Source organism: Mercenaria mercenaria, chromosome 18, assembly GCF_021730395.1.
Source record: "Mercenaria mercenaria strain notata chromosome 18, MADL_Memer_1, whole genome shotgun sequence".
Lineage (NCBI taxonomy): Eukaryota > Metazoa > Mollusca > Bivalvia > Venerida > Veneridae > Mercenaria > Mercenaria mercenaria.
This window is the reverse complement of record NC_069378.1, coordinates 42891929-42914835: the sequence shown is the minus strand read 5'-3', so window position 1 is coordinate 42914835 and position 22907 is coordinate 42891929. Positions and strand designations below refer to the sequence as shown.

At 37.5% G+C, this 22907-nt stretch overlaps 1 protein-coding gene across 1 annotated transcript; it reads left to right on the top strand.

The window, feature by feature from the left end:
* The first annotated feature begins 1296 nt into the window (after positions 1–1296).
* Positions 1297–6887, top strand: LOC123539283 (uncharacterized). The gene is made up of 3 exons (XM_045323849.2): positions 1297–1497; positions 4029–5068; positions 5610–6887. The coding sequence occupies exons 2-3, from the start codon at positions 4034–4036 to the stop codon at positions 6516–6518; spliced, it is 1944 nt and encodes a 647-aa protein (XP_045179784.2). The 5' UTR covers positions 1297–1497; positions 4029–4033; the 3' UTR covers positions 6519–6887.
* Positions 6888–22907: the final 16020 nt, after the last annotated feature.

The following is a 22907-nucleotide window of genomic DNA, read 5'->3' as shown; positions in this document are numbered from 1 at the left end:
CCATAGATGTAACAAACAAGCACCTACATACATAAATAAGGAATAAAACCTTGGAACGGAAAATGGAAAAACATCACTGGGTAGTTCAGTATTGTTTTATAGTTTCACTTCATCCGGGGCTACGAGGTGAGTTTAGCAATGCATTTTTCATAATCTCACTTGAACAGACTGATTTGTTGTATTGTTTTATAGTAGAGTTCAATTTCAGCCGGGGCAAGACAATGTATCTGAATTTACTTCAGAGGGTGCACTGTAGTACTGGAGACAGCCGGTGTAGTCATTAAATTTAGAGACTTCTACACTATCAAAAATATATATAAGTCCAGAAAGTAAAGGTTCTGCCTCTTGAGGGCATACTATTGCTGTTCGCCATGAAACGGCATCTAGAACATTGTTACACAACCTTTGGTTGGAGAAGACATCGGGTGGAAGCCTGTGTTCGAGTTGTGTTCGCAGCTCATATCTGATGCTTGTGTCACTACGGCAGAACTACTGTGAAATCATTAATATTCGTGGGGGACTAATTTTCGTGGATTTTGTGGTTGCGTCAATCCACGAAATTTAATCCCAACGAACAAGTAAAATTCCCATTCATCTTATGTTCATAATTTGAAATCCACGAATTCATATCACCATGAATTTGCCGTTTAGACCAAAACCACGAAATTTCATGCCCACGAAATTAAATAATTTTACAGTATTGCATTTATTAATCATTCTGTAATAAGGTTAATTATTTAAAATGTTGCAATTACTTTTTCCTCAACGTACACTACAGTCAGGTTTACAAGAACATGAGTGGCAAAACGGTCTGTACATAATTGTCAGAATAAGGAAATTCCGAAGAAGCCATTTGTTCACAAATGATGAATATGGACACAATTTCTTCAAATCTGAAATTTAATCAAATACGGCAAAGTCGGTTGATTCAAACATGTATACGTGTATTCTTGTAATGAAAAGTTACCATACCAATTGTCTGAGACGTCTGTAATTCATCTTTCTTCAGAGAAAAAAGGAATGGATTTAACTTAAATCTATTGTATAACTGAAAAGTAATAAACAGCTATATACAGGTATATGGCTGAGGTCAAATGAAGGAGCACACAGTTGAATATTAACATTGTTAACTGTATCTTGTATATATGCACTTTTACCAGTTACGCAATTGTTATCATCTTAATCTTTCAAATGACCCCCAAATGTATCATATCAGCACCGTAACAATATCTTATCCATCAGGTGTTCGTCCTAGTTTGGATTGAAAAAAAAACAATCTTTGTGTGAGAAGGAGTATCATGTTACCCAGACCTCATATTTTTTAGGGGAAATATATTAACAATATGCTCGTAAAAATGAAAATAATTAAATCCAGTTTTACACATGTGTGATCTCTAAAAAAGAAATATAAGTCCGACATTCAAAGACAGTGTCAGTGAAAACAACAGGATGTTCGACTGGTACTTTGTCTACTGAGGCAGTTTGTTTTGCAGGATTGTGAGTGCCATTCTATATATTTGTTTTTGTGATTTTTTTTCCTTTTTATTATAATATATATTTACGAAAATAATATTTTATTTTTCGTACTTAGTTTTAATTATTTTATTGTTGTAAATGCGAAATTAAGACATTTAAAAAACATATTAAGATTAAATATATTCACAGTTATACATATATGTAACAATTTGTTATCAGAACGTCACATTAGAATCAAATTTACTATTAAGATAGTAATGTATGTTTGAATCAAAACTTTTTTTTCTAAAATGTAGAATTTGATTAAACCCTCACTTTATGGAACGTCAGAACATACCTAGAAAATTCAGCAAATAGAGAAATAGGGTCCTGTTCTTGATTTGTTGCTAGGCTGATTTGAAAACAGAACCTCGCCAAGTTTTCATAATGGGAGTCAAAGGGAAAATCACAATTTTCATAACATTTTGCGAACAGAAATGTTTCTACAAAGTATTTTTATTGAAACTTCTTAGAGTCGTAAATACGTATGGCATATAATATGGTTAAATAAAGTCTGTATTTCAGAAATAATATATATCACAAAGAGTTATTTGTCATTGAATAAAATCATTGCTTCGAGTTCAGATGCAAAAGAACTTTATCACGAGGGGGAAACCAGAGTGATATAATAATATTCATTTCTGGCTTTTTGTATTAAGTATTATTTATTTCCTTTGAACTAATGAATAAAATAAGTATATTTTTAGCTGTAAGCATCAGCTTCGCTATCCCTTATGACATTAGCATGTGTTTTCGTAGCTGATAAATTAATTGAGTCATTAGTAGCTGACATACAATTTTAAAGTCTATAGATATATAAATGGTTACAGTTAGTAGTTAGTATGACAAGTGATTTAAAGACAAACATTGATTCTACATAACACTGAAGATTAAGATGTTGTATGATCAAAGGTCCGAGCTTTTCGTCTATTTTGTTTGACAAAGATTGCTGTGCTTGAAACAAGTTCGTGTTAAGAGCAGTGAAATATAATTTTGTAACATTTGAATATCTGAGGCCGGTAATTCATTTTATTTAAGTACATTCGCTGTCATGATTATTTTGCTTTTAGCAGTTTGACTATCTGGTTCCTAAAAATGAGTTTATTTAGTTTTTGTTGGGTTTAGTGTCGCACCGACACAATTATAAGTCATATGGCGACGTTAAAGTTATGATGATGAAGGAAGACCACTGGTGCTCCTCAAAGCATTATTTCATTACAAGCGGGCAACTGAGTAGATCCAGATGGATGGCTTTCTCACATGAAGAATATGAAGATTGTTTCGCCCAGAGTGTGGTCTCGAACCTACATCAGTAAGGGGCAAGCGATTTTAAGTCAACGACCGTAACCACTCGGCCGCGGATGCCCCGATTCCCAAATTTGTTCTAGATTATATTACAACGATTTCTATCCATTTCTTAACACTGTCAATTTTTTTTCGTTTGATATGTGTATGACTGAGCGTAACTGTGCGGAATTGGCTACCAATGTGGTAGATGGATTCAAATCACCCTGCAGAACCGTGCAGTCTGATCTGGATACACATTGTTTGCTTATCGGTTGCATACAAGTGCTTATACAGGATAACCATGGTTGTAAGAATTAAGCTGGATTGTTGGCCCCAAAAGCCCTAACATTGGTTTTCACACAGTGGCGCTCATTTATTTAAGTGGCTAGTCAACATCCTGATTTTTTGCCACATTCTTACTTTTTGTTTCATTTTTTTCTAGATATACTGGACATTGCAATAGTCATTACGCCTCTAGTAAGATCTACCTATGTTGAATTTAATTTCTAGAGTCATGATTGGTCATGAAATGACATATAAAGTAACATGTGGTATTCTTTGTCTGTAAATAGACAAGAAATCAGGCGATTTTTATCTATTATTCTATGTGATCTGCAAGCCAAATAGTCAACCAAGAGGGGTTCTAGCATTATTTAATGAACATCAACTCTAACATTTGGATTTGTATATTGTATAGTTGCAGTTATCTGTTTGTGGATTTGGTATCAATTTTTTCATTAATGCAATCATAAACCTGTAGTTTTACGCTTATATTGGCGAAATGCTTTCAGGTTTATTCTTAGTGTATAAGCATGTTATATGAGCCGTGCCATGAGAAAACCAACATAGTGGCTTTGCGACCAGCATGGATCCAGACCAGCCTGCGCATCCGCGCAGTCTGGTCAGGATCCATGCTGTTCGCTTTCAAAGCCTATTGGAATTAGAGAAACTGTTAGCGAACAGCATGGATCCTGACCAGACTGCGCGGATGCGCAGGCTGGTCTGGATCCATGCTGGTCGCAAAGCCACTATGTTGGTTTTCTCATGGCACGGCTCATATATATTTTCTATAGGTTTTGAATTTAAACAGATATTAATTGTATACAAATAACAACACTTATGACGTCTGTAAGCTAAGTATTGACAAAACTTTATTCGAGGACATAAAGCGAAACTGTTCTGTCGGTATCTACCATCTCTTATCCAATCGTTTGTGTTTATTTCAGGCAAAATGAAAAGCTGGTGGGTTTTTGTCTGCTGTCTGACATTAACATGTCAGCATGCAAACACGATTAAAGTGAAAGAAAATGTGTTTCTGGAAATGTCAGATTTGAAAGAACTGTGCCCCTATTCGTCATTTTGTGGACAAAATGCTTCGGCTGAATTTCAATATTCACAAAATTACAGACCGTGCTGCCGGTCGTGCTCATGTCTGGCTAACTGTGGCTTGCGCGGGAACTGCTGTTTCGAGGAGTTAAATCAATACAACGCTGGAAATGATATGATCTGTAGGCATACATTTCCTGTTGAACCGCGCAAATACCAAGGATTTCTTAGGAGTATTTTGAAGAATGCGCCACATTACAGAATGATAGATATATGTAGTTATTCTGACAAAATAGCTCGAGAGTCTGGTACAAAATGTGAGCAAAATTCGTCTAACGTTGAGAGATCATTATCTCCGATGTTTTCTCCTACCAAAGGACTCATTTATATCAATGCTCACTGTGCCGAATGTAACAATGTTTCAGATGCCGTGCCATGGCGCAGAGCAATCATGTGCCCGTCAGAGGCAGAAGCTCCACTCTCTGAATTTATGGATAATTTTAATGGAATAGAAATCTCGAGTGATTATTCTGGTTGTCTCCTGTACTACATTCCACCCCCTGAAGTTAATTTAGATATATTGTCCTGCTACCCCAGCGTCATAAGGCAATGTAACACTACGGGGAGAATGAAAAGGCGTGACCTATCTTGGAACTTTTGTGAAATGTTTAATGCTACTTTTACTATCGAGACCGTAGGACATTTACAAGCGTATGCAAATGTATTCTGCTTCATGTGCAATACTGTTATAGACAGGAACAGGATCAAAGAGATGCAATGCACGAAACAAAAGCTCGGTAGCAAAAAATCACCCATTGTTCCTTATGCTCCTTTGTCAATTATTTTAGATTTAACAGACGTGAAACGAAGTTCAATTTCAAGACGTTATTACGAAAAGACTCACTGCCCAGAAAACAGCGTGATGGTTGCATCATTCACGGTAAATTTCGAAACTTAATGTATCATTTAGATGTTTTATGTTTTCTATGAATTATAGTCAGAGTATGAAATTACAAATGTATCTAATTGTTTTATGAGCGACAGACCGAAAGTAAAATAGATGCTTGAGTAATGATTCTTTCTCTTTATATCACACTAGATTACTAAAGACCAAAGGGAGTAATCCAGGCCTTGCGAAATTCTAATCGAACCAAATACAACATTGCAGATCAATGTACTGTTAAAATAATCTTATTGTACATGAAGTTATTAGTATCGTTACTATTTAACAGCTTGAAATTGCAAGATACTATTCAAAGAAATGAATACTTCCAAACACGAATGATATTTAACTTTTAAATTATATATTACCTATGTTTCGATTGTTGGTCTCATCAGGGTAATTATGATAATAAAAATAGATCGTGGATTTTGTCAAAAAGTTTAAAATCAAACAAGTGTTATATAAGATCCGAAAATAGATATATATCATATTTCTCACAAATTATCATCCCATGATAATTTTACCTTTCCGTTTTCAGACGATTTGTCGTCCGCTTAAATGCAAAATGGGACAGCTCCTGATTAACAACACGTGTGATTATTACTCCAGAGAGTGGATTGGTGGTCCTTTTGCTGTAATGTTGAGACTGTCTCCGCTAAACAAAGACACGTTCCTTCAAAGCTCTTTCTTTAGAGATATGTCGACACAGAATAAAAATGACGGCCGGGCAAGGTGGATACGGAGAAAGACGTTGAAGCAGTGGAAGTTTCTTGTTTTGTATCATCCTTTCCAAAACCAGTTTACCTCAGTAGAATATATAATCGTTAAAACTACATATCCCTCAAATTCGGTAGATCCTCATTTCCTAATGGCATCTGTCAGTAAAGCGTTAGAAGACGTGTGGGAAATTAACTATTTGAATTCCACTTTCTATTTCAAGGTGAGTTTAAATGAATACTTTAAATATGATTTGATATTCCATGACGACATTTTATCTATGGGAATTATGGGCATAAATATTCATCCCTTCAAATTCGCTTATTACCCCGAATTGATGAAATGTATTCTTAACATCGATTATGAATTCATGTTATTTCCTGTTTCGGACATGCATGAAAATGAACTTGATGAAGGTTTTTTCGTCACCAAATTGTTTTTCTGTGAACAGATTGATTTACTTCCAGAAGAAGTCAGTTATTATAATATATGTCCTGCAGGAGTTTTCTTCAAAGTCAAAAATGTAACATTACACACATTCAGTAGAGTTACATTGCCTGGCGCTACTCTGAACACAGCTAAGACTTCAACCACTTTTCCAACGTTAGATGGAATGACTGTTCGTGTATGTGTAGATGAGTTTGAGCAAAACACGTCTGTTTCCACCAGTACGTCAGTACATATTTTGGGAGTATGTGCTTTGGTATACAAGACTATCAAATATTTGTGATTGTATCGGGCTATGTTTAACATTATTTTCAGATAATTTCAGAACATTCTTTCGGCAAGTTTATAAACAATAAGACTGCTACTTTTTCCAAACAAAATACTGTGAAATCATTTAATTTCGTGGGCATGAAATTTCGTGGTTTTGGTCAAAACGGCAATTTCGTTGGGATATGAATTCGTGGATTTCAATGTTTGAACATAAAATGAATAGGAATTTTACTTGTTCGTTGGGATTAAATTTCGTGGATTGACTCAACCACGAAATCCACGAAAATTAGTCCCCAACGAATATTAATGATTTCACAGTATACATTTATGTTTCAGTCATATGTCTAAGCTGCCTTGTGCCTCGGCTTTAAACGAAACACGAATAATTAAAATACCTGTGTCAAGTTAATGTCAAAAATAAAGTTTATAAAAAAAGTTATTCTGTTATTTAGAGAGTTTTTTGTTATTTATTTATTTATTGATCATGCGGCGATTTTCCAACTTTTAATGGTGGAGAGAGACCTAAGGTGTTCCGCACTAACGGACACCTTGGCAGATCCATCGACCTTCCACAATCCATGTGAAGGACTTCCTTAACGAAAGACATCCTTTTCAGGATTCGAACCCACAGCGGTTAGCGGCAACAAAGCCTTTGTTTTTGCAATAATGTTTAGCAAATTCCAAACATTCAATCAAATACAAAGTGGCCCACTTCCGCGGAAGTGATATTTCATTCCGCGATTTTCAGATTCAATAAGAAAGGTTATTTTTTAAAATAATAGTATCCTTTCCAGTGCTTTTGTCGTCAATCCAGTCATTCAGCTATGAGGAAGACTGGCAGTAAGATGCAAAACCAAATAGAGCAAATTCAAATCTTCATGGCCAGTATTGAGTAGGAAGAAGAACTAGAACTACTTGATTTTGCAACACTTGCCAAATCATTGACTCCAAAATAGATACAGACTTGTTTATAACATATTGAGACACATGGAGAATTTGCAAACTCTATTTGAATGTGATCTTTTTGAAAAAGAAGAGAATATTCCTGTGGAAAGTTGTACAGATGGTTCAAAACTTACCGTTCCGTTCTAAAAGAATAATTTTGAAAGTATTCTATTATGTAAATTACTATTTTTCTGCACATACGAATATACGAAGAATAGCACAGTAAGTACTTCTGAACCCGAACGGATCCAGTTGAGCATTTGTACCTCCCAGAAACTGTTTGTTCTTAAAGTACATTGCGAAATGTCGGTCTTCTTACCTAAGGATCTCTTTATAGATTTTATCAACTATCACAACAGCAATCGTTATAAGTGCCGTGATGCGGCCCATACTTGGATTCAGTGTTGTTATATTTTCTGGTCTTTTGGGATCATGGAGTACACTCATTTTTACTGTAATAGAATTCCGCTTAAGTCGATGCTAAGGGGGCGTAACGGTTGTTGCACCTTACATTACCTCTCATGAACAGACTCAATCAAATCGAGTCTGCTATTATACTGCTTGGTTGCATTCTATGCTTCCAAAGGATCTCTTTACATATTGTTTATATTATGTAGCACAGGTACGTTTCATTATATTCTATGCTAATTTAACTTACATTTTATAGCCCAAGTCTTAATTCCTGTTTTCATTCATTGAAATATACAGACCCGGGTCAAGAAATGTGTTCTCACTTGTATGAAAGTCATCAGTACCATGCATAAACATTGTTTTTGCCACTAGGGCTATTGATGGTTGTGAATCAGTATGAGCATTTCATATAGAAATACCCCTGTACTCGGACATTCATGAGATTTGCATAAATGTTCATATGCATTCCTAGATCTATTACTGGTTTCAAATATTTTAACACCTTTATATTGTTTTGTTTTTGTTAAATAGGCTTGCTTATATATATAATTTTTTACTTCCTTATTCTGATTTATTTGTTGTGGGATTGTTTTAATTTTATAAGGAATGATTTATGGTAGGAATAGCAAGGTTTTCCTTTTAATTTATGACCGTATCTTTGTCTAATATTTCAAATTATTGAATATAAATCTTAGATATAAAACATAATTACGACAATAAGATTTCTGGTAAAACATGTGTCCCAGATATAAATTATGTTCCAGATGGGTATACTTATCTTATTATATCACGACGGAAATTTATTGCGAGTTTTCATTATTATTATTATCTACCAATTTTTTAGATCGTAAAGATCGAGTCCGAATTTCGTTGCAAGATGTCTTTTGTCAAGTAATCGCTCAAACATAGCCGGCTTGGCAACCTTTAGATTTTATCATGGAATATTACTGAATATACATTTTGGTAAAGCAAGCATGTTCAATGATGTGAGTGCAATATATTCCTAAATGTAACACCAACCTACATAAAATATGTTTGATGCTTTATCTTTATGTACGTAGCATGATTCCGGGAGTTACTAAGTATACAAAATACTGTCAGGTGCCGATAACGTGACTTTCGGGCAAATGTGGCGACGTGAAAATTCCGCAGTAATTAATAAAATAACAAATTTTACAGCAGAAACAGTTTATATGTTTATTTCTAACACTTTTAACGAAGCTAAGTGAAGTTAGTTGCAGGGACTTGAAAATTATAAATTAATAGATATGTTTTGAATATCATGAACAAAAATCTTTATCCATTGAAGCACTTATTTCATCAAATTAATCAAATTTGATAAACTTCGGTTATTATTTTCATTTCTTCTTTCTTTTCTCTTTGACTGTTGAAAAAAGAACGATATTCATCAAAACCTTGAATTTAAACACGGTGTAGGTCATTATGCTGAAAGTAAAATTTTTAAGTACCATGTCACTACCGTTTAGAGCATCAGAATAAAGTGACAAAGTTATTATTAATTTCGTGTCTTCCTTTTTTCTTAACATTCATTATATATTTATGGATCATGTTGTGTGTTGTGTTACCCTCTCTCAAGTCAACTTTTATTTAAGCTTTCTGCAATTTATATACCAATGTCTTCATCAACTATTTATCGTATTGTTATAGACTATTTCTGGAAATGTTTACTGTTGGACACGTTCAACTTATATCTAATCAGAATACAAACATTATCATATGTTCAAGGGTCTTAATTTCATTGTTAAAATTGTTCGATTTGAATGGCGTGATTTCTGCAACGTTAAAACTAAGACGCCAAACTTGTGTTATAGGTTTGTTTTTTTTTTTTTTTTTTTTTTTTTTTTTTTGTTGTTTTTTTTTTTGTTTTTTGTTGTTGCTTTTTTTTTTTGATCGAGTTCAATTTAAAGCCCTTTCATGATCTTTAGAGTACCAATCTACCGTCACCTTTTCATTACTCCCCATGTACCAGAGTCCACAGGGGCTACGTTAGGAGACTTTGGGATCAATATTGCTCGGGAGTTATGAAATTGAATGCTTTAGTTTAACGTCTGTTAACGGATGCATGATTAGATTCGCACTCATGATTAAACATCATCTTCTTGCAAAATTTTCTGGAAAAGTCTAGATACGTTTTGTCCGAAAACGTTTTACAACATTTCCTGTTAGACTGATTCCCATCGCTATATATATATATATATATATATATATTATAATGCGAACTTGTATCCTAGCGGATCTCACGTATGGGAAAGTCAACTGTTCTGAATATAATTATATCCCTTAACGCAAATTATCTATATATATTCAATGTATCCTCGAGATCCAGTTAACTTTCAGAGAGAGAAAATATAGCTTCTCTGGTCCCAATCAGTTATAAAGACTAAAAAGTAACTACTGATTTGTGAGACATGAAAACAGAGATTTGAGTATATATATGCAAATGTTGAACCAGTACGAATGTGTAGTACAATTTGGGCTCGTATATAAAGCAGTATCGAAACTAAACTTATTGGGTTAGTGGACTTGCTGTGGCATATACGTGTTCGTTTGTACTGCTAGGCGCTTTGCCGTAATTGGTCTGGTATATTGTGGTGGTGATTTAGTTCGTATTAATTAATTCTCTCTACTATATATATATATATATATCACTTCATTAACGGTGGAAGTAACTCCAGCAGGTCGTTTCTTTTCTGATATTTCAGTTGCCCCTGACTCCAAACATAGTTATGGTTAAGCCATCAGATGAAAATGTGCTATTTAGATGCTAAAACTTTACGGACAAAGCAGCAACTATATGCTCGCCATTCGGGGATCATAAAAATCCATGCTGTACCTTTTGTATTGCATGTTGCCGGACTAATTTCATTTAATACGCATGACCTGACACAGTTCTATAAATATTGCACACAAAATCTACACTCAGTTTTATTTTAACATCGATAAACTGATTTTGTTCGATAACAAAAAAAAATGATGGATATATATAATAAAAGGGTCATTAAAACAGTAGCTGGATCTGGGATTTTGTATTCGGCTCGAGTGGACTTTGCCTGCTGGCGCAAAATCCACACGAGCTGAATATAGCATCAAAGATCAAGCTACTACAATAATTACCCTATTATACAATCACAAGAAATGTACCTTTCGATATTGATCTCTGCAGTGTTGATTAGTAGCACCTTGCATTATATTCTTTATCTTCGTCGCCATATTTTAGACGCGGTTAATAGAACCAAGTCTTTACGCCGTTTGTTTGTCTTTCGAGATCAATCGACCGCTGGATTATATTATCTCAGGTACCGCTGTAGATCGTTTTATATTGTTTCTTGCCTTCCATCATCCTATTTTAAATACATTATAGTCCAATGAACATGCATTGTATAAATTATTTCTTCGACACAATTATATTTAGAAATCATCATAAAACGGTTTTGAAAAGAAGCACAATTTCACTGTGAACCAGCTCTTGGGGAGTAGAGAATGTGTTATACCATGACAAACTATGTATTCGGGTCCTTCGTAGCCAAGTGCTTAGATCGCTGACATCCAATCGCTTGTCCGTCCTCGCTGTGGGTTAGAAATCTTGCTTTTTCATGTGAGGACGTTGTCAGGCTGGCTTACGGAAGGTCGCTGGTTCTACCCGGGTACCCGCTTGGGCCTAAAAACTGCCCACAGGAGTACATAGTGTCCACCATCCCCCAACACTGGCTGGAAAGCCGTCATATGACCTATAATTGCGTCCGTGTTAGGATACCAATTACAAATAACCTGTGTATATATACTGTATTCTACCATTTCTGAACAATTTTAAATTCAGATTTTGTATGTTTGTTTGTTTTAGGTTTAATGCAAAAACGGCATTTCAGTTATGTAACGGTGGGTAGGTTACCTAACCTGTGTCACTGGTATGTACAGTAGTATGTACATGTTCTCCGCAAGTAACTGCCAACTTCCTCACATGAGGTGGAGGACCAATGATTTCATGCACACAATGTCTTTTATCAAGTAAGCACCGAGAACATACGCCTCGCTCACGACCCCGCGATCCGTAAATCTACGCTTTCCCTATCGAGCTTAGCGGGCGGGCTATATGAATTAACAAGGTCTATAGTCTATGAAATATATAATTTCAAATGATCATAAACATGTAGGAAAGTAACCAAAACTCTTAATAGTATGATTAACAAAGTTATAAAAACCAACCAAAATCCTCTTCATCGCTTAAAATGCAACCAGATGCAAATAGCAACTCATATGTTTAAAATGTACCAAAACTTATATCGCACAGTCTTGACACCCCTGATTGCTGTGTGAATTGCAGCGACATCCGTGCAAGAGTGCAAGACAGTTACATTAAGATTTTCTTCTCAAATTCAGATGCAGTATCTTATAACTAGAGGGCATGCAAATTGTAAACATATATACAACCATCACTCGCTTATCGGCAACACTAAGATAGTTTATGTCTTTAAATCTAAAAAAAATGATCCATTGTCTGTAATATCTTTTTCAATAAAGAAATAAATCGGAGAAACAGGAAAGTTTTAACAAAAATCCAATGTAAGAAAATAAGTCGATAATTGGTGGAAACACAATATAATACATAAATTTTGATTGGGTCTTTAATACACATATGTATTTTTTTTTCAAAATATTACGCATTTCTTATATTTACGGTAGAGCGTTTTATTTTCGTAATACATTTTACAAATGATTTTGACGCTTTAATCTGTCTACAAATGAGCCGTACCATGAAAAAACCAACATAGTGGGTTTGCGACAAGCATGGATCCAGACCAGCCTGCGCATCCGCGCAGTCTGGTCAGGATCCATGCTGTTCGCTAACAGTTTCTCTAATTCCAATAGGCGTTAAAAGCGAACAGCATGGATCCTGACCAGACTGCGTGGATGCGCAGGCTGGTCTGGATCCATGCTGGTCGCAAACCCATTATGTTGGTTTTCTCATGACACGGCTCAAATGTATTTTTGAAATAATAATGCTACATATGAGATGCTTGTGATTATATTTTTTCTGCGAAATAATAATTACAGTAAGTTACAACAAGATACTACCGGTATCGCCTAAAGATTTTTCTCTTGAAATTACAGTTTCTTTATAATATTGTTTCACAAATTGAACATCTAAATACTTACACAAGCGTGCTTCTTTACATGTTTAAGTCTTTCTTCGAGACTGTGATTTTCTTTATACATTTTAATTAGCAGCGTTTGGTGAAAAAAGGGCTCTTATTAACAGTGTCATACTAAAAATATAGGTGAATGAGGGCTCTAATTAACAGTGTCATACTCAAAAGTTTGGTAAATAAGGATTCTAACTAGCTCGAATTGTTGGTGATTAAAGGCTTTAATTAGCAGTGTCGTACTCCACATGTTGTCGAATAAGGGCTCTAATTCGCAGTTTCCTCAAACCCATACGCACAAATTAAAGATGAATAAAAATAATGAAAATAACCATACATGTAACAAACAGCACCTACAGTTGTCGACCAGTATCAGAAAATGACCAGGAATTCTGTGGAAGAAGCTGGACCTACTACAAACATTCCTATGTGACATAAATATGGCAAAAAAATGCTCTTTTTCCAAAACATCAACAATTCCAGCAATATTCAGTAACACGTTTCGAACAAAATAATAAGATACGTTTACAAAACATTTGCACAGGCTCTTTGAAACCATAGGGTTTGAATGGTTAATGAAAAGTTCACAATATTCCCAAATGGGTCAGGTGTTTTCATTTTACGAGTAGCGTTACACTGCCTTATCACATGGGGATAGCAAGACACTGTGTCTAAATTCATTTCGGATGATGGAATGTTGTAAAGGAGATATCCGGTGTAATCATTAGAGATTTATACACTATCAAAATTAGAGTGAATGTTATGCCTCTAGGGGACATACTATTGCTCTACACCATGCCTCTTGAGGACATACTATTGCTCTACGCTGTGCCTCTTGAGGACATACTATTGCTCTACACCATGCCTCTTGAGGACATACTATTGCTTTACACCATGCCTCTTGAGGACATACTATTGCTCTACGCTGTGCCTCTAGGGGACATACTATTGCTCTACACCATGCCTCTTGAGGACATACTATTGCTCTACGCTGTGCCTCTAGGGGACATACTATTGCTCTACACCATGCCTCTTGGGGACATACTATTGCTCTACGCTGTGCCTCTAGGGGACATACTATTGCTTTACACCATGCCTCTTGAAGACATACTATTGCTCTACGCTGTGCCTCTTGAGGACATACTATTGCTCTACGCCGTGCCTCTTGAGGACATACTATTGCTCTACGCTGTGCCTCTTGAGGACATACTATTGCTCTACGCTGTGCCTCTTGAGGACATACTATTGCTCTTTGCAATGCCTCTTGAGGACATACTATTGCTCTACGCTGTGCCTCTAGGGGACATACTACTGCTCTACACCATGCCTCTTGAGGACATACTATTGCTCTACGCTGTGCCTCTAGGGGACATACTATTGCTCTACGCTGTGCCTTTAGGGGACATACTATTGCTCTACGCTGTGCCTCTTGAGGACATACTATTGCTCTACGATGTACCTCTAGGGGACATACTATTGCTCTACGCTGTGCCTCTTGGGGACATACTATTGCTCTACGCTGTGCCTCTTGAGGACATACTATTGCTCTACGCTGTGCCTCTAGGGGACATACTATTGCTCTACGCTGTGCCTCTAGGGGACATACTATTGCTCTACACCATGCCTCTTGAGGACATACTATTGCTCTACGCTGTGCCTCTAGGGGACATACTATTGCTCTACGCTGTGCCTCTAGGGGACATACTATTGCTCTACGCTGTGCCTCTTGAGGACATACTATTGCTCTACGCTGTGCCTCTAGGGGACATACTATTGCTCTACGCTGTGCCTCTTGAGGACATACTATTGCTCTACACCATGCCTCTTGAGGACATACTATTGCTCTACGCTGTGCCTCTAGGGGACATACTATTGCTCTACGCTGTGCCTCTAGGGGACATACTATTGCTCTACGCCATGCCTCTTGAGGACATACTATTGCTCTACACCATGCCTCTTGAGGACATACTATTGCTCTACGCTGTGCCTCTAGGGGACATACTATTGCTCTACGCTGTGCCTCTAGGGGACATACTATTGCTCTACGCTGTGCCTCTTGGGGACATACTATTGCTCTACGCCATGCCTCTTGGGGACATACTATTGCTCTACGCCATGCCTCTTGAGGACATACTATTGCTCTACGCAATGCCTCTTGAGGACATACTATTGCTCTACGCCGTGCCTCTAGGGGACATACTATTGCTCTACGCCATGCCTCTTGAGGACATACTATTGCTCTACGCAATGCCTCTTGGGGACATACTATTGCTCTACGCTGTGCCTCTTGGAGACATACTATTGCTCTACGCCGTGCCTCTTGAGGACATACTATTGCTCTACGCAATGCCTCTTGGGGACATACTATTGCCCTACGCTGTGCCTCTTGAGGACATACTATTGCTCTACGCAATGCCTCTTGGGGACATACTATTGCTCTACGCTGTGCCTCTTGGAGACATACTATTGCTCTACGCCGTGCCTCTTGAGGACATACTATTGCTCTACGCAATGCCTCTTGGGGACATACTATTGCTCTACGCTGTGCCTCTTGAGGACATACTATTGCTCTACGCTATGCCTCTTGGGGACATACTATTGCTCTACGCCATGCCTCTTGAGGACATACTATTGCTCTACGCTGTGCCTCTTGGAGACATACTATTGCTCTACGCCGTGCCTCTTGAGGACATACTATTGCTCTACGCAATGCCTCTTGGGGACATACTATTGCTCTACGCTGTGCCTCTTGAGGACATACTATTGCTCTACGCTATGCCTCTTGGGGACATACTATTGCTCTACGCAATGCCTCTTGGGGACATACTATTGCTCTACGCAATGCCTCTTGAGGACATACTATTCCTCTACGCAATGCCTCTTGGGGACATACTATTGCTCTACGCTGTGCCTCTTGGAGACATACTATTGCTCTACGCCGTGCCTCTTGGAGACATACTATTGCTCTACGCCGTGCCTCTTGGGGACATACTATTGCTCTACGTCATGCCTCTTGGGGACATACTATTGCTCTACGCCGTGCCTCTTGAGGACATACTATTGCTCTACACCATGCCTCTTGGGGACATACTATTGCTCTACGTCATGCCTCTTGGGGACATACTATTGCTCTACGCCGTGCCTCTTGAGGACATACTATTGCTCTACGCAGTGCCTCTTGGAGACATACTATTGCTCTACGCCGTGCCTCTTGGGGACATACTATTGCTCTACGTCATGCCTCTTGGGGACATACTATTGCTCTACGCCATGCCTCTTGGGGACATACTATTGCTCTACGCAATGCCTCTTGGGGACATACTATTGCTCTACGCTGTGCCTCTTGGAGACATACTATTGCTCTACGCCGTGCCTCTTGGGGACATACTATTGCTCTACGCAATGCCTCTTGGGGACATACTATTGCTCTACGCTGTGCCTCTTGAGGACATACTATTGCTCTACGCAATGCCTCTTGGGGACATACTATTGCTCTACGCTGTGCCTCTTGGAGACATACTATTGCTCTACGCCGTGCCTCTTGAGGACATACTATTGCTCTACGCAGTGCCTCTTGGGGACATACTATTGCTCTACGCTGTGCCTCTTGAGGACATACTATTGCTCTACACTATGCCTCTTGGGGACATACTATTGCTCTACGCCGTGCCTCTTGAGGACATACTATTGCTCTACGCTGTGCCTCTTGGAGACATACTATTGCTCTACGCCGTGCCTCTTGAGGACATACTATTGCTCTACGCAATGCCTCTTGGGGACATACTATTGCTCTACGCTGTGCCTCTTGAGGACATACTATTGCTCTACGCTATGCCTCTTGGGGACATACTATTGCTCTACGCAATGCCTCTTGGGGACATACTATTGCTCTACTATTGCTCTACGCCGTGCCTCTTGGGGACATACTATTGCTCTACGTCATGCCTCTTGGGGACATACTATTGCTCTACGCCGTGCCTCTTGAGGACATACTATTGCTCTACACCATTCCTCTTGGGGACATACTATTGCTCTACGTCATGCCTCTTGGGGACATACTATTGCTCTACGCCGTGCCTCTTGAGGACATACTATTGCTCTACGCAGTGCCTCTTGGAGACATACTATTGCTCTACGCCGTGCCTCTTGAGGACATACTATTGCATTGCTCTACGCCGTGCCTCTTGGGGACATAGTATTGCTCTACGCCGTGCCTCTTGGGGACATACTATTGCTCTACGCCGTGCCTCTTGGGGACATACTATTGCTCTACGCCGTGCCTCTTGAGGCGTACTATTGCTCTACGCCATGCCTCTTGAGGATATACTATTGCTCTACGCAATGCCTCTTGGGGACATACTATTGCTCTACGCCGTGCCTCTTGGGGACATACTATTTCTCTACGCCGTGCCTCTTGAGGACATACTATTGCATTGCTCTACGCCATGCCTCTTGGGGACATACTATTGCTCTACGCCGTGCCTCTTGGGGACATACTATTGCTCTACGCCGTACCTATTGAGGACATAGTATTGCTCTACGCCATGCCTCTTGGGGACATACTATTGCTCTACGCAATGCCTCTTGGGGACATACTATTGCTCTACGCCATGCCTCTTGAGGAGATACTATTGCTCTACGCCATGCCTCTTGAGGACATACTATTGCTCTACGCCGTGCCTCTTGAGGACATACTATTGCTCTACGCCATGCCTCTTGAGGACATACTATTGCTCTACGCCATGGCATGGCATCTGAAACAGTAATGGCACAATAAGCATTTATAAATGTAACTATATTCTTTGGTAGCAGAAATCATCGGATGGAAGTCAGAAGAGTTGTGTTCAGACGCTTATGCCACTAACGCAGAACTGTCGTATTCGTGAATCATTCTGTAATGAGGAGAATTATTTAAAATATTGCTAATACTTTCTTGGAATTGCAAAGTTTCTTTTGCAAATGAATGCCTGCAAATCATATTGTTTCTCCTTTTCTATATTCGCCTGACTGCATAAAACAACATTCTCCACGTAAACTACAGTCAGTGTTACAAAAGCACGACTGACATTCCGAAGAAGCATTTTGGTCACAAAACGACGAATAGTCATAAGAGTTTTATCCGCATATCATACCAGACGACTGTGCCATTACATCAGATCTATCGCATTTATTGATCAATCCTGTAATGGGGTGAATTTTCTAAAATTATTCTAACACTTCATGGGAGTGTTAAAGTTTATTTTTCAAATGAATGCCTGCAAATCATATTGTTTTCTCCTTTTCTATTTTCGCCGCCTAATTGTGTGAAACACCAATCTATTCGTAAACTACAGGTACGAGTGACAACACGGTTTGTATTTGTCAGAATAAGGAAATTCCAATGAAGCACCTTGTCCACAAAATGATGAATATGGACACAATTCCTTCAAATCTGTCATCTTATCAAGTACAGTAAATTCGGTTGATTAAAACTTGTATACGTGTATTCGTGTAATGACATGATAACATACTAGGTGTCTAAGACGTCCTGCAGAGAAAAAAAGAACGTATTAAACTGAAACGAGGCTTTTGCGTTTATTCACAAAAAAAAGGTCTCCATTAAAATTTATCAAACTGTCGCGCAACAATATTATTTCAATATTTAAGTCCCATAAGGCTTTAAATTTATGTTAAAAACTGATAAAACAGCTGTCCAAATAGATGTTATTCAAAATTATAATTATGGTTAGAAAAGCATTACTTTTCATACTGCACATGGGACTGTACAGTTAGACCAACAAAGTGAGGAAATCACTGACAAAACCCGCAGATTCAATTCAAATATTATAGAAAACAATTATCATACATATAAGATTTAACAAGAAAGAAACATATTTTATGTTGATAACGAAAATGGTGGCAGCCACATTTGAAACAAAGGCATTATGAGCCTTTTAACCCTTACCCTGCTATATTTCTATAATGGACTGGTCAATCTTTCAATTTGGACAGTACCACTTATCATTCAAAGGGGTTTTCACTGAAAATTTACTGACTGAATAGCTAACAGTGCAGACCATGATCAGACTGCACGGATGTGCAGGCTGATCTTGGTCTGCACTGGTTGCAAAGGCAGAATCATATGCCGCCAGCAGGCTAAGGGTTAAATATGAATGTTTACTAATAAGGGAATATATCTGTTTATTTTCTTTATACAAACGCATCCAATTTCCAGTGTTGAGTATTTTGAAGCACCAAACTTTAAAATGATAACAAATTTATGCATGTCACGCGGTATAAGTGATTTTACAAACACCAAAATAGGTCATTCACAGCAGTCAATGGTCAAAATGTTACTTGTAAAAGACGAAGATAACCATATGCAAGGCGCCAGTTGATGTAGAAACCCGAGTATAAACGATTGATTGGCAGCGCCTACGTGTGAGAGATTTATAGCGTTTTCCTATGTGCACATCTGGAATCTGGAAATTAAAAAGAAATGTTAAACAACATGCATATTTTAAAATTTTGATAAAGTGTTGTATTCGCATCTGTAAGCAGAAGGAAGCAGCTGGAAAAAGAAAACGAAAGAAAAAGTAATTTGCTTTATTTATGATCAATCTATCACATACAGCTGCAACTTAGATAACTATGGAACGCCCACTGGAAACAACAACGATCCGTATAATGTATTTGTTCTTAACAAGGAAGTCTAAGGCTTCTTGACTTTTAAAAGTAGGCGACATTTCAACAGAAGTATGGAGTTTTGTTGAAAAATGATTACGTCAACAAAATACATTTTGTGATTTATTCTATCCATATGTGTGGATTCTGTGGGTTTTTTGAGGATTCAACTCCATTGTCAAGTCATGTAAATGTTGAAATCCTTCCTAGCAATTTAATACAGTTAGAATGATAGCGAAAGCAAACAAACGATTATATTTTATGACATTGGTTTTCAGTCAAAGATGTCAGTGTGATGTTCTTGAATATTGTCCAGATAAAGGCATAAATACATTTCCATAAAATTAGTATAAGTTGATATCCTTCTTTTCTCGTAAATAAAAGAACACGACAATTTACCCCTTGGGCAATTCCATACACATTCAACTGAAATTAACTTAAAGAGCAATGTCAGTGCTACAAAAGATACTGTGTCATGTTTAATACATGGGGTTACTTAACATAGCTAATCAAAAGCACAATAAAGCCTTACAAAAGCTCTTCCTCACAGCTACGTCCTTGCATAACAAGAAGTTACAACAACTCTGCTGATTATTAAAATGCACCATATCTAAGAATACTAGCAAATATATAATTTACCAATGCTTAAACTTGATTACACCCGTTGACATTAAAACATTTATTTGATGTACGCATCAACTACTTTCTCATTCTCCAGCCCCACAAAAGATCTTCCCAAGAGCTACGTCCTTGTATAACACAAATACTTTTTGAGTAGATCTAGAGAGATTGACCTAGAGGCTGTTAGACCATTTCATGACGAGTGTACTTGTACTTGTGCCTTAGACGCTGAAAATAAATTGAAATCATGCATTATGATACAATTTTAAAATATCCAGGAAGTGGCGGAAGACTTGTTCCAATCTAGACATTAAATTTTCCAAATGCATCATTCAGTTTTCACCAGCTGTGAGTGTAATATGTAAATCAAGTTAAAACTGGCGAATTAATTTAGATTTATTAAAATGCATTAACGATTACGAGTTCCTGTGCATAGCCGACGACGTACAGAGTACACACTTATTGAATGGGTTGCTTGCAGGCTAATAGTCCGAAGGACCGATGACTATTGACCGACGAGCCACACAATAAGTGTTCTATTACATGACAACAGAACTGACAAAAATAAAGCTTATATTTCTGAAGCGTTGACATTAGTCCCAAAACTAGTGTTGAATTGTAGACCGATTCATAGTTCAAACAATAGGGACTGTGCAATGGAAGGGTCGTTAGAATGTGTAACTCATCACTTTTGCATTGGGAAATTGTTCTTCTTACTTTCCAACAAAGTGACCCGGGTGTAAGGCCATTATATGATCAAGAGTTGCCGTTGCTTCCCAATTAGTCCAACTCGTGACGTAATTATCACTTTCATTTCATGTCACGGATTGGGACTACTTCCCAACATATTGAGCGGAGGTCGCCACCCCTTCCGCCGCAGAAGCGACGCAATTGTGCAATAATAAAGAATTGCTGATTTTATATTAAATTTCAATAACGTGACTCTCGCTTTTAGCGTTTTTAGCTCGACTGATATATTGTTTTAAAATGTACGAGGTATTGTCTTCGCTTGATCGTCGTCGTCGGCGTCGGTTAAGATTTTTGTTTAAGTTGAAAATAAGTTCATTTGTTCTTGAGATCTTCAATAGCTATAGCTATGGAACTTTGAACAATAATTCATCATCATTAAACGATTCTGTAGGTCAAGAACCATAACATCAACATAATATATGCATTGTCAGAATTATGGTCCTTTTCATGCTTAGAAAACTGAAATTCATTTTCTAAATTTTATGTTTAGGTCCACTTTTCTTGAATTATGTAAGAACCATAGCTTTGACTCATCACCGGGTGATTACGTAGGCCGAGAACCATTACTCTTGTATGTATTTCATAAAAAATCATGGTGCGTTTCGTACGTAGAAAATTTGAATTTCTTGGTACATGTATTTTGTGTTGTTTAGGTCCACTTCTCTTGAGTACCACGGGAGCGATAGCTTTGGAATTTGGAATATCTTTTCTCATCAGTGGATGTGTATGAACGTAAAGGACTAGAGCTCTCACTTGCATATTGTCAGGAGTATGACCCTTTTTAAACAAAGAAAATCAGAAATTATTGCTAGGTCGACTTTTCTTGAATACTACAAGCGATATAATCTTAAAACTTAGTGCACTCGTTTATTATTACCAGATAAGTAAGCATATTGTCTCATCAGCCCCTATCCATATTTCTAGTCAATATCTTGAATAGTTTTTTTACGCTGTGCTCCAGACACGAAATATGAAAGACATACTAGACCTTTGACTTATTGACCCGATTTTTGTGTTTCCAAAACCAGTTTCCTAGATGCCAAGTCCGGTAAATGGTTAATCGAGCTGATATTGTAACCTTGACATTTGACCTTACCGATCCTGTTCGCGCACCCTGCACACCGTTTCATATGTCAAGTTTTAAGTCAATACCTTGAATGAGTAATGCTCAAGACACAAATTATAACATACATATTTGACCTTGAGCTCAATTTGTGACCTTAACCATTGACCAACTGACCAAATGTATGTGCTCTGCACACAGACTCATAATTATCTACCTATATTCTTAGTTAGAAGTCAATCAATTAAAAGGTTATTTAGGTATGCTTTGAACAAGAAATATGACCGTGAGATAAGACATTTCAGCTAAATTTGCAACCTTGACCTTTCACATACCGATCCGTTTCATCTCCTTTGCACATCAACTCTCCGCTATTTACATATACGCCTTGTTTGAAGTCAATACCTTGAAATGGTTATTAAGTTATGCTCCGGACACGAAATATGACGGACAAATATGACTTTTCAGCTCATTTCGAGACTTTAAACTTTGGTCTACCGAATTGTTTCATCTGCTCTGCACATTGTCTCATCGCCACCTACCTCTGTGTCGAGTTTAAAGGGTTCTTAAGTTATGCTCCTGACACCAAATATGATGAGCAGATTTTTTTTTTTTTTTTTTTTTTTTTGCATACATGCTCAGCTAAACAAATGTACAACATTTAACAGCTCTTTGGTTAAAAAATCTTATGAAATATGAATCTCGTCCTACATACTCAAGTAGTGTAAAATATATCCAATTTAAATATAGCTCCTGTAGTATTCAAGCAAAGTGGACCTAAACAAAA